A 12431-nucleotide genomic window follows, 5' to 3' on the forward strand; every position below is an offset into this window, starting at 1 on the left:
GGTCTACCCCATTGAAGGTCTTCGATACGTGCATGAGGGTCTTCAGCTAGGCTGACTGTTCTGAACCAGGAAAAACGGTGTAGGGCTCCTGAAGTGGCCATAGACGTCGCTGTAGCATCTACAGTGTGATGGGCAGAGAGCATCTGTTGCTTTGCAATGGAAAGGCCTTCTTGCTGGAAAGTTTGGGCTAGTATCTTTTTATCCTGTGGTAGGGATTCAACAAAAGTGAACATATTATCCCAAATTAAGTGTTGGTAAAGCTCCCATGGCTCCTTGATAATTAGTGACTCTCATGGTGAAGGCTGCAGAAGAGTAGAGCCATCTGCCCATACAGTCTATTCACCGACTGTCTTCATTTGGTGGTATGAGAGATTGTCGGTGTTGAGATTGCGATTGTGAGGCTTCGACAAATATAGAATTTGGAGCAGGTTGTTTCTGGAGAAAAATGGCTCCTGGGTCATGAACTCTATAGAGATTATCGATCCGTTTAGACATCGTATGGGAGGAGGCTGGTTTTGTCCAGGATGGTTGTGCAGTGCTAAGGAGGGATGATAACACTGATATGTGTACTGGAGTAGTTGTGTCCTTAGAGATTGGATCGTATGATCAGCTGGTTCTGTTGATGGACAGTGGACTTGGAGATCGAGGGACTTAGCCATACGAATCATAAGTTGGGCATAAGTCTGGAAATCTGCTGGTGACAGTGAGTTGGTATTGACAATGTCAGACTCTGGGGAAGTGAGTACTACCGATGGAGTCTGCAGTCGAGATCCACGGTCAGAGCATTTGAGGTCGTGTCTGGAGTCAACCGACTGTTGATTGACTTCGGTGTCGAGAGGCTGGAGTTCATAGTATTGCTTGTTATGACCAGAGATAGATGGAGGCGGCATGTCCATGGACATCCGTCGATGTCGAGAGTCGTTGACATCGAAGGAGCGCATTTGAGTGTCCATGGATCTTGTCTGGTGCAGATGGACCTCGGTGTCGAGCCCGGTATTGTAACGGTGTCAGGGTTGATGGCTTGGATTCACCGGAGGATGGGGATCCTGTGGAGGTAACGGGATGGAGCAGGTGTCCATGGACCAGGGTGGATGTCGAGGATCGTCAATATCAGAGCCTGTGTCCCTGTGGTGTCTAAATGGAGGTTGCTGATGCGATGGCACAGCAGTAGAATATACGGACACTGGCGATGCCAAGCGTGAAGAATGATTTCCATCTCCTGGTCTGGTAGGAAAGTATTGGGAAGCTGGGGCTGTAAAAGCCTCACAAGTGGAAGAGAATTCCTCAACCGTTCTGGGCTTTTTCAGCGCCAGGTAGGGAGCAAGTTGAGGTACAGTAGTGTCCTCGTGGTATGGCCGTTTCAACAGTGATGGCTGTCAAGAGGGAGGCTGGCTGCTAGATGGTACCATGGAAGCAGGTAAAATGCCTGGTCGGCTGGTAGGTGCAGCTTGTCGAAAAGAGCACTGGTCGGGGCAAATGGCAACCTGATGAGCGTGCTGAGCGTGGGTCTGAGCCACACGTAATGGAGCTGGCTGTTGAGGTTGTTGTTGTCGATGTCTCTGCTTAGGGATCACTGGGCGGTCCAACGGCACCAAGTAGGGAAGGGTGTAGAGTCCTTCGGGATGGAGGCCCTCGGGTGAAGTAACAACTGAGGGGTTGCTCGATGGAACAGAAGGTTGTGGACTGGGAGGAGAGGACGTTAGACGGTCAACTCTGTCATCCCATTCTGGTGATGGAGAACATGGTTGATGGGATGGGAGTCTGTCATCATCAGAGGGAAAACGAACCTCAGAGAGTTGTTGAGGCTGTGGAGGGATGACCACAGGCTTAGACTGTTTGACTCTTTTTGGAGGAGAAGGTTCTGGGGCTGAAGAAGCTTCGGTAAGTCTTTGATGTTTAGTGGAAGTTTTCGATGCCGAAGTTTCAATGTGTGTCTTAGAGGTCTTGGATGATGTAGATGGAGCGTCGGAGTGAGATGGTGTAGCTGCTGAACATTGTTTTGATGATTCGGTAACAGCTTTTTCCATCACTTTGGTTTGAGAAGTGGCCTTACACGGAGATTGGGCCATTTTAACTGGTTGCAAGGATTGCGGGACTGGAGAACTCCACATTTGAATTTCTTGCAATGGGTACAGGAGGAGATGTTCTTCTCCTAAACAAAGGGCACTTAGCATGTCTGTCGGAAAGTGGAATTTTATTGTCACAGACGATGCAGTGCTTAAATGGGCCCAAAGGTGCCATGAATTTAGAGAAAAACAATTTAAGAAAAAATGGGGGGGGGGAGCAGCCAGTAGGTTGATAGTGGAGAAAAAGAAAAACAAAACACTAATAATTTCAGTCGTAATAAGAGAAGTAAAATAAAAATAAAAGGAATCATAATTAAGCTCTCTTTCACTTTATTCACAGAAGCAGAATGAACTATGAAGCTCTCAGTGGTTGAAAGAAACTGAAAGGGGATGCTTGGCACCAAGGTACTTATACAAATGTGGAGGGGCTTATTCTGTTTATTGCTACTGCAGAAGATGTAGAATCTTCTGATGAGGCGTCACACAGGTATGGATCACCCAGGGTGTGATTCATAGAGGCCACGAAGAAGAACTAGTCTGATCTATGGTCATAAACTTATAGATCACAAGTGAAGCCTAAAGATCATTATGGGATATGGAACCCACATCAGAAGGTCTGGAGAAGGTACAGTATGGGCTTAGTATTTCATATAAAGGTACATGTTGTCTTGATGGAGAATTCAGCAAAATTCAGGCAAAGAATTCCCAACATCCAAATGTAGGATCCCATGTGATGTGGGTCAGGAACGCAGTTTTCAATATGGGATTCAGAAGGATTAAAGTCGTTTGCTCCTGCCCTTCAGTGGCAGGATTTCCTGCTTAATTAGTGATCCAATGCTTGACACAAGATCCTGCAGCACCCCAGTATTAATAACATACGCTAATGGAGTTCAGAAAGGTGGGCCTCTCCTTTTTCCCATTCCTCACCTTCTGGTAAGGGCTCATGTTTACAGCTACATCCTTCCAAGAGCACAAGTGTTGCGTGTGTCCCTGAGCTGAACCAGGGCCTGCTTTCTGTCTGTCTACCTATTCTTTCTTTCTTTCTCTCTCTCTCCCTCTCTCTCTCTCTCTTCCTTCCTTCACTCCTTTCTTCCTTCTTTGGAGCTCAAGGCAAGCTCCCAGCACTGTCCTTGATGCCCACCTTCTCTTGCAACTTGTCAACTTCCTCCTTGTGAGATAGCTCAGACTCTTCTTGGATGCGACGCTGAGCCGTCTCCTTCTTGAGAAATTCAATCTCTCTGTAAGAATGTGGGAGAGGAAGGAGGAAGTGTCAGTCAGAATTACAGAAACTAGACAGTGTGTGGAAAAGAGGAGACAGTATTGGCGCTCCTTAGAACAGTTCAGGCAACTAGACATCTTTTAAATTCCTTTAACTCCAAGGCAGCTTAGTCAGGATCAAGAGTGGGCAAGTCCAGGAGTCTCAGGATGCCATCCTCACAATCTTGGACAGATGGCTCCACCTACTTCATGCCCACCTAAAAAATATTTTTTACAATTGTGAAAAGAACCCGTTAGTAGCCAGTTTTATAAAAATTGCAAAACTGGAAGCAGATGCTAGCAAAACTGCCTCCCATGCCACCTAGGCAACACAAGGATACTATTTACACAGGGATGATGGTTTGGGGGCCCCAGAGATGCTGGGGGTGCAATTGGGCATCTAGGAGATTAAAAGTGGCCCTCTGGCCACACTTTGCCCAGCCCCTGCTTGATAAGAATTATAGTCCAAAATATCTAGAGGACAACAGGTTGGACTATAGCCCTATCTAAGAAGAATAGTCCAGCTGCCGAGTCCTCAAGAATACTCTCATAAACCTTGTTTGTGAGTTTGGAAGCTGTCATTTGCAGAATTCTCCAGCCAGCATCATCAGTATAGTCCAGAAAAGAAACTTTTCCAAGATTTAATGTATATAATGCTGGATAAGTCTGAATTAGAGAGGGGGGTATTCGTATATGAATACAAATACCCCTGCAGAGGTGGACATAATGAGGGTCTGGACTATCCATTCACCTTCTGCTGTTGCTGCGGGCTCCACGCTCCCTTCCTATCTCCCCGGAGCTCGTGGTGGATTAGCCACTCTGCAACCTGGCAGCGAGGCTCGTCATCCTGCCTCCTGCCAGCAGTTGCTTGCAGACTGCGAGCTCCAGAGCGATAGGAAGGGAGCGTGGAGCCCGCTGCAGCAGCAGAAGGGTGAGTGGACAGTCCACCTGTGTGGAGGTATTCTTATATGAATACGAATACCCCCACCTCTAGCTTGAATTCTGAAATGGCAGAGTGAAGTGCTCCATTATCAGGTTACAGGCAGGAAGAACAATTACAGAAAAAAACTGTCCACAAAAGAACAACCGCTACAACTAAAATAATGAGGAGAAATGCTTACCTGGCTCTACCTTCTTGCATTCAGAAATGTGACACCTATAGTCTACCACCCCAGGACCAGTCCATCCCATTCTGGTCATTCTGATTCCTCCTTCTGTAGACTAGGTCATGATCCTTGTCTTAAGAATGAGAAAGCTAGGAACAGCCCCTTCCTAACATTCTGCAACTGTAGCCTAAGGCTTACCATATGTTCATAGTCCTTATCTCAATTATATTGGATAGAACAAAACAAAATAAATTAAATTTAAATTCAATTATAAATGTACAACTTGAAAAAAAAACTGAGACCAGTTTTCCCTCATTGTTCTCCACTCCTCCGTTCCCTTTGCCTCATGCTTTTTAGGTCTCTAGGCAGGGCCAATTTTACTAGCGTAGACCTGGGCAAGCGACACAATCCCAGACTTGCTTCCAGAAGAAGGGAGTGGTAAAACAATTCTGAGTACACTATGGTTGAAATCTTGGCTGCAGAGGCAGGTTAGAAATCTAAATCCCTATTGTGTCTCCTTGGAGAAGGGGCACCTGAGATCATGCACAACCTGTATGGCCATTGGGGTTATATGTCCTGCCACCCATGAAGCCCTGGGAAAACTGCATATTCCCAGAATGCCACCAGTAGGAGGAACTGGTAAACCAATTTATACCAAGATCACCTGAAAGGATTCCCATAAATTGAGATCAACATGATGACACAGCAATTTCTTAAAATTAAGATATTTTAAGAAATACAAATCTGAATTTTAATTAATAATGATGGTGATGAGTGGGTAATCAGACATGTTTCCACCTCTGGTAACCTGCTCACCTCTTCCAGGTACCCACTGAACCTACTGGATATTAGTTGCTAATCATGGCTGCCTGTCATGCTGGAATGGATTTCTAGACCACTAAAATTAAGAGTAAGGATAGAGGGATAGAGATCTGGGAAACAAGTCCTTACTTCTGCTGATACTCTTTGATGAGTCGCTTGGCTTTGCTGTACTTTCTCTCCAAAGTTTGGTATTGGGCCTGTGTCTCTTTCAAATGCTCATCCACAGCCTGGCACAAGTTCTGGGCCTCCATCCAGTAGCCCTCCAGTTTCTCCATCCGCTCCTTGTTTTCCTCCACACTCTGTTCTAGCTGGGCTTTCTCAAGGCGCCAACGGGCTTTCTCCTGTTCAATGGACTGCAGCTGGGAAGAAAAAGGAGGAGGAAGAATGATTAATTTATGCATTTATCTACCCATTAACTAAATCTTAATGAGCAGTCACAGAAGAGGGTTCCACAGCATCAAGGTGGTATCTGAGGAGATATACTTCCTTTGTGAACCAGCCTAGGGGGAAATATGATGGACCCTGAAGCAGGAACACCTTGGATGATCATAAATTAGATGGCAGTTTTCAAAGGACGAGGTGTGCCCTGAGAAATGCAGACCATTTAGGAGTACATATGGCAAAAACAGCACTGTGATTTGGGTCTAGAAACAACTGGCATCTAACCTTATGGGAAATGACTTGCATCCTAAAATAAACGTTGGGGTAGGGCAGCATTCTGTAGCAGTTGTAATTCCAAAATTATCTTCCTGAGCAACTTTGTGCAGAGTACAGGCACTAAGAAAATGACATAACCTACATGTAAGAACACAAGAAGGACCCTGCTGGACGAGACTAAAGGCCTATCCAGACTAGCATTCTGTTCCAACAGTAGTCAATCAGATGCCTATTGGAAGCCTATAGGCAGGACATAAATAGCTATCAGTAGGAAAGGCTCGCCTGTGCTTATCATTCACTAAGGCACTGAAGACAGTGGCTAGGTCTCGTATCTTCTGGCAGCAAAAATAAGGCATCTTGTGGCCCCTTAAATTCTAACAAGATTCATTTGGCAGAGGCTTTCATGGACTGTCTCTGATGTTTTCAGAAACGTCTGGTCTACAGTTCATAACAGAACACGCTAAATAAAACTTTAACATTCCACAACACTCTGTGGGGAAGATGTGTGTTGCTGCACTTTGCCTCCAGTTTCAAGTGGCATCAGAGCTCTGCCTGCCCCAACCCAGGGCTGAGTAGGGGGGGATCAGAACTCAACCCTCCGGATTCCAAGCTGTGGTCTACAGGATACCAAAATGTAGTAAAAAGAGCCCTGATATTAAAAGTCAGTTCAGAGGAAAAGCCTGTACAGCATTTCCGGAAAAGGCTGTCAAGTACGGACTCTGGCAATTCTTTAAAGGAAGAAAGGAATTTCATGGCTATCCAATGTAGTCCTTGACATCTCCTGGACCACATTAATTCTTACCTTTCTTTTCAGCTGCTGGATTTCAGCCTCAGTCACAGCGTGCTTGATTTGGAGCTAAAGAGAAAAACAAGAAGTTTAGCATCTTTTCTTTGCTTGGATGAAACCAAGAAACTCCACTGACACGTGACCAACTGCGCTTCACAGGTTACGCCATTTCTCTTGAAAAAAATGCTGGATGTCTTTTGATTGTTACAACCCACTGATGATGGGATACAGAGATGGACATGTAGTTGGCAGGGTGCGAAAAACACACAAACAACTAAAATACTGTTTGACAGCAGGCTTTGGTTTTGTGGATGCTTCCAGTTTTTCTTTTCTTTTAGACATCACCTACTGCTGATCAGGGGAGGGCAGGAAACCTCAGGTTCAAGGTATGCCTCTGTGTATGTGTGCATGCAACTGCGTGCTCACACTCTCACACATATATGTATCATTGATGCAAGCTAAGCATTCACATCACAAAGACATCGAGCAAGCTTGCATAAAGAAATAACACTGCTGGCTCTGCATCTCTTGCTAATAACTCTAAGCTGCAGCATGAAAATCAAAAAGGGCATGTAGCTTTTAAAACAATCCCAAATACACACTGAATTCAGTTTTAGCTGATTCTCCAGCCCTCTGCACACCAGAGGGCTGAGCTCCACAGGACCAATCTGGGTAGTATTCTACTTTTTTCACAATTAACCTATGCAAAATTGGAGCAGGGCCCCTTCCCCTACACCTTATCTCTCAAGTTGTGGAAATCATGTGGTCCCCCAATGCCTTTTTTTTTTTTGGCCTTTCAATCCCCCTGTATCCTCCCAGATAACTTCTCATTTTTTAGAAAAAGAAGGCAGCTCACATTCCTAGAAGCTTCCAGGAGTGACAATCTCCCTTTAAACAAGCTGCAGCTCTCTTCAATTTCTTAAAATAATTTTTAAAAAAGGTTTTACAAAACTGTGTCATTTTTGCCTCCTTTTCACAGAACTGTAGAACTGTATGGCTGGACAGATCTCAGGGCCATTCAGTCTAACCCTCTCCTACTTCAGGAAATCCACAGCTAAAGCATCCCTTAACAGAGCACAGACAGAGTACTGACTCCTGTCCTCTGAAGATGCCGGCCACAGAGACTGGCAAAACATTTGGAAGAAAAACCTTAAAAACATGGCCAAACAGCCCAGAAAACCCACAACAACCACTGGATCCTGGCCATGAAAGCCTTCGAGAACACATCCCCTAACAGATGGCAATCCAATTCCTGTTTAAAAATCAACAATGAAGGAGAGTTCACTACTTTCAGAGAAGGTGGACTTGACTTCACTGGTTTTTTTTTAAAAAACCTGAGGTTCGATGGAAAGGGGAGGGGCTACCCCTTCATGGTAAGTTTTTAAACAGAGGTCTGACAGCTGTCATGGATGCTTCAGTTTCTGGTGACCTCCAGTTTCATGCCTTTACATTTGGTACAGCTCCAGGTAGAGTCCCAAGGTGGGAAATTTGCCCCTGGACTCATGGGAATTTGCTCATTCATGCACTAAAAGTGTCAGTTTAGTATTGTAGGGACATATATCCTCTTCACGCACTTTCTCCTTCAAAATTTAGCACAGAGTGTGTCAGTAAACCAGGACTAAGGTGGCTTGATTCTGGTTGCTTAAATGAAAGCTTGCTGACACACATTCCATGGTCAACTAAGGGCTGCTTCACATATTACAGCAAAAAGCAATGACACATGAAACATTCAGTGCTCTCCAGCCTGTCACCTGCACATCTGTCTTTCTCTGTTGTTTTAACTGCATCGAACACCGTGCAAAAACTCATGCTGGGCACTAAGGCCACCTGCAATCCCTTGTAGCACATTTCCACAGTACAAGGCAGTGGCCTAACATTACAGAACAGAAGCAAAGATTCAAAGTACTGTACACATTTGACATTTATCAGCTTCAGCAATTATGTGTGAAGCAGCCTGAGGGATCCACAGAAAGGGGACAGTGCTTTCTCCTAGCAGAGATGTGGGGGGGTATAACTGTAGAAAGTTGTGTCACATGGTAGTAATCCAGGCATCACCGTGAAGCTGAGCTAAAAGAAGAGCCATCCAGCTGCCTCAAACATTCCAATCTATACTTAAGAGTGACAAACGGAGGGCCAGGTCTGCCACTAGGCGTCAGCAGAGACACACTACCTGAACCAGGGTTATCAGCTGAACTCAATACACACAGAAGCACTGTTGTTTGTTTTTTACATCTTCACACAAACCCAACATCCTTTCTGGTGGTTCAGCAAACTGTTTTAGTGCAGCTAGCGCTCACATGGTCAGAAGTCTGGAATTTTTTTTTTTTTAGCAAGGATGATGACATTACCTGTCACCCCATTCAGACTTCCATGTTTCTTTGAGCTTTGCTACTATCCTCACGGGGGGGGGGGGGAGTATATCTCCCATGCTGAAATCTACATGAAACTTCTGGCGGAGGCTGTTAGACGTTTGGGGGTCTGCTGTCACCCATATGCAGATGATACCCAACTCTATGTCTCCTTTCCGTCAAACTTTAAGGAAGCTATTTCAGTTCTAGATCAGTGTCTTATGACAGTAATGGATTGGATGAGGATGAATAAACTTAAACTAAACCCAGACAAGACAGAAGTGCCTCTGGTCAGTTGAAAGGCATAGCAAGCTATACTGGATGGGGTTGCATTCCCTCTGAAAACACATGTGCACAGCTTGGATGTGCTCCTAGACATGTCTCTGAACCTGGACACCGAGGTTTTGGCGGTGGCCAGTGTGATGGAGTTGAAGCAGTGTGGGATATGTTGTCAGAGAAATGTAAGATGGAGTTAGACAGGTTCTGTGTGAAGATGATTTGAGAAACATTGTTTTTCATAATGCTTTCCCCTAACATTTTAAATATGTTATTAATTCTTCTGTAACATTTGAATAATTTACTGTTTTTAACTTTTAATATTGTGTTTTTAATGATGCAAGCCACCTTGGGCCCTTGCAGAAAGATGAGGTTAAAATACTTTAAATACATAAATAAAATCAATATACCCTGATATGGATCAATATAGTTGCCAGTATTTTTTTTACTTTCCTTGGAGGCATAGCTAGGAGAACTGTCACGGTAAATGGCCATATTTCAAAATTTAGCACTATACTGTTGGCTGAGCCTTCATTTATTGCTTGAAGGACCTTTTCCCAGCTCACATAATTTAATCTCCCCTCATCTGAACTGTTTCAGCCTCTGAAAGTGCACCAATTCTCCTTTGTTCGCTTTCAGTCTTCACAAATTTGCTTCTCTGCTCTCCATAAACTTTGCCCTGTTTCCCACCACAGTGGAGGATAAACTTCAAATCCTGAAGAGCAGACAAGTTCTCTTTTCCTCAAATCAAAAGAGGAAAGTGCAGGTACGTCTGCACAAACAGATCTGTCTTTGCAGACAGAATCTAAATAGATGAGATGTCAGAGATCCATGGTTGTGTATGCCTGATTCTTTAAATGTTAGGAAATAGTAGTAGTGTATTCCAGGTCGTAACTGCTGCAGGAGAGGATTTTTAAAAATTCTTCCCCACAGTGCAGTTTTCTGTGTGAAATATCCTTCCCAATCTCTCCTCTTTGCATAGTGTATTTCAGATTATCAGTCCAAGAGGTCAAGGACTGTTTTACTAATGATTCTTTTATTTTACCCTGTAGGCCTTTTGCTATTGTTCTAAATGAATCAATAAATCAGTAATGAACATTAGGAAAAACATATGTGCACAGCTTCTGTACGTTTTCTTTAATGAATGATATATATGAGGGTGACTTTTATAAAGAAAAGCGCACTGAAGGGAAAAGTTCACCCCATTCCCTCTATAAGGCTGTGGGCCTGATTTAGAAGGATCCCCACCAAGGCTTCTATTAGGCACAATTTAAGAAAATGGTGTTGCGGGAAGGGCAGCCTGATAATGAACCCCTGGCATGTCATCTAGGTAGGCCTGGGAGAAGAATCCACAGATTCCGATCTAACAACAGTGTTTTTCTTATTAAGGCTATCATTTGGTTTAAAAGAAAAAATGTAGTTGAATTAGTTTTAATTCATCAATCAACAAGTGAAATACATATAAATGTGTCTATGATTAAGAGCAAAAGTTTCAGAGGGTAAATATACATACTTCCTTTACTTTTAGAGGATACAAGAATTTGTCACAGGAGCTATAATTTAGAGAAAACATCCTCTTCTTTGTAAGAGCAAAGGTGGATGCCTCTTCTAAGCTGGTGCTTTCTTTTCTCAGCAGTAGAGATGGGGGTATTCATAACTGAATATCCCCCAACAGGGGCCAGACCCACCACTCATGATTCTGCCGCTCCGCAAGCTCCGCGGTGCCTTCCTATCGCTCCATTGCTCGCAATAGAATAGCCAGTCTGGCAGATGGCGGGATGATGAGCCTCTCTGCCAGGTCGAAGAGTGGCTAATCTATTGCAAGCAATGGAGCGATAGTAAGGCACTGCGGAGCTTGCAGCCGCAGCAGAAATGTAAGTGGTGGGTCTGGTTCCAGAGGGCCCTCATCTGCACCTGTGGGGGGGGGATATTCATATTCATATACAAATACCCCCATCTCTACTCAAAAGTACTTAGATTTAAAATAAGAGGGAAACATGTTGCTTAATTATAGCAGAGGTTTTTTTACTCAGTTAATAGCCTTTTAAACTGACTAATGAATTAGACTGCAGTCTTTATATACACCCTGGATTATCTTGGTTGTGGAAGAGATGGGAAAAAGAAGGATGTCAGCAGATTGTTATTCTTTGTCACTGTTTTACCCACTGTTGTCAGGACTTTATTCCTCTCGGATCTAATTCTTCTTCTTCTCTTCCATCTCTCTGCTTCTTAACAGGTTTTATTTTTAAATCCAGACTCAGGATATGGCATCCACAGACAATGTTAAGTTTGCATATGTTTAACATGCATTAAAAGATAAATGTATCTCTTCCCCACCCCCATTTTCCCCCTGTGAAGCGAGGCATGCATATGCATGGCCAAAGTGACTTAAGAGTGTAATCACATAGGCATACAGCTTGCATTTGGGATGACTTGTGGCACAATCCAGTGCAAGCTACTTCCCAATGATCACACAACGCACGGAGAATAGCATTCCAGTCTGACCCCAATCTATGCCCAGCAGTAGGGCTCCTTTTTTTCAGAGCAGGACTGGAATGATTCCTGCACAGACCGAAAAGTTGCTTTTAGGGAGGTAGCTCCCAATAAGAGAAACCCTTTCCACAGCAATCAGACATGCACCTTTCTCACTGTCTAATTGCACCCTGAGAGTTACTATATTGTGCACCTCCTGAACAAAAAGAATGGAATATTTCCACATCTGTTTGTCTCAAAAGTTTAAGAATACAATTTAAGTTTCTGCTTATGCAAATATATTTGCCCTCTCTTCTGTGTGCTTCGCAAAAATAAGAGGTCTCAACAGTATTTCATTAGCTAAGGAATTCTGTATAAGCCTGTTGAAACAAGAATAACCTTTTTTTTCCTGTTTCATATTGTATTTCCTCATGGATGGTTTACCCAGTTCAGATGATGATAGTGTGTTTGGGGAACAAACAATGGATACAGCCACTCTCCCTCACCACTTTTCACCATCCTGCTGTTCACTACTTCCCAGCTCATTAGACTTATGGAGGTGAGGCAGATCACCTTCTTGTCAGTTGTACAAGCTTATCACTTATAGAAGGTATTTGAAATTATATTGAGGTCTGCAGGT

The 12431-nt window shown here is 43.9% G+C and overlaps 1 protein-coding gene and 1 long non-coding RNA gene across 4 annotated transcripts in view; one reads left to right on the top strand and one right to left on the bottom strand.

Moving 5' to 3' along the window:
* LOC140708456 (uncharacterized) overlaps positions 1–12431 on the top strand; it is a 62160-nt gene that overhangs the window by 37538 nt on the left and 12191 nt on the right. The window contains exons 4-5 of one of the 2 annotated variants that reach the window (XR_013537585.1): positions 2407–2471; positions 12245–12350. This is a non-coding gene — a long non-coding RNA (uncharacterized LOC140708456). Of the gene's footprint in view, positions 1–2406; positions 2472–6722; positions 7000–12244; positions 12351–12431 lie in introns of those variants that run through there. The other variant, XR_013537584.1, reaches the window with a different exon arrangement.
* The window catches only part of PPP1R9B (protein phosphatase 1 regulatory subunit 9B), a 94565-nt gene that overhangs the window by 9912 nt on the left and 72222 nt on the right, over positions 1–12431 (bottom strand). For both annotated transcript variants that reach the window (XM_020794062.3, XM_020794061.3), the window contains exons 7-9: positions 6711–6764; positions 5381–5610; positions 3208–3304 (exon numbers count right to left, since the gene is read on the bottom strand). In XM_020794062.3, coding sequence (XP_020649721.3) covers positions 3208–3304; positions 5381–5610; positions 6711–6764 — 381 coding nt within the window. The remainder of the gene's footprint in view (positions 1–3207; positions 3305–5380; positions 5611–6710; positions 6765–12431) is intronic.

Source organism: Pogona vitticeps, chromosome 6 (assembly GCF_051106095.1).
Source record: "Pogona vitticeps strain Pit_001003342236 chromosome 6, PviZW2.1, whole genome shotgun sequence".
Lineage (NCBI taxonomy): Eukaryota > Metazoa > Chordata > Lepidosauria > Squamata > Agamidae > Pogona > Pogona vitticeps.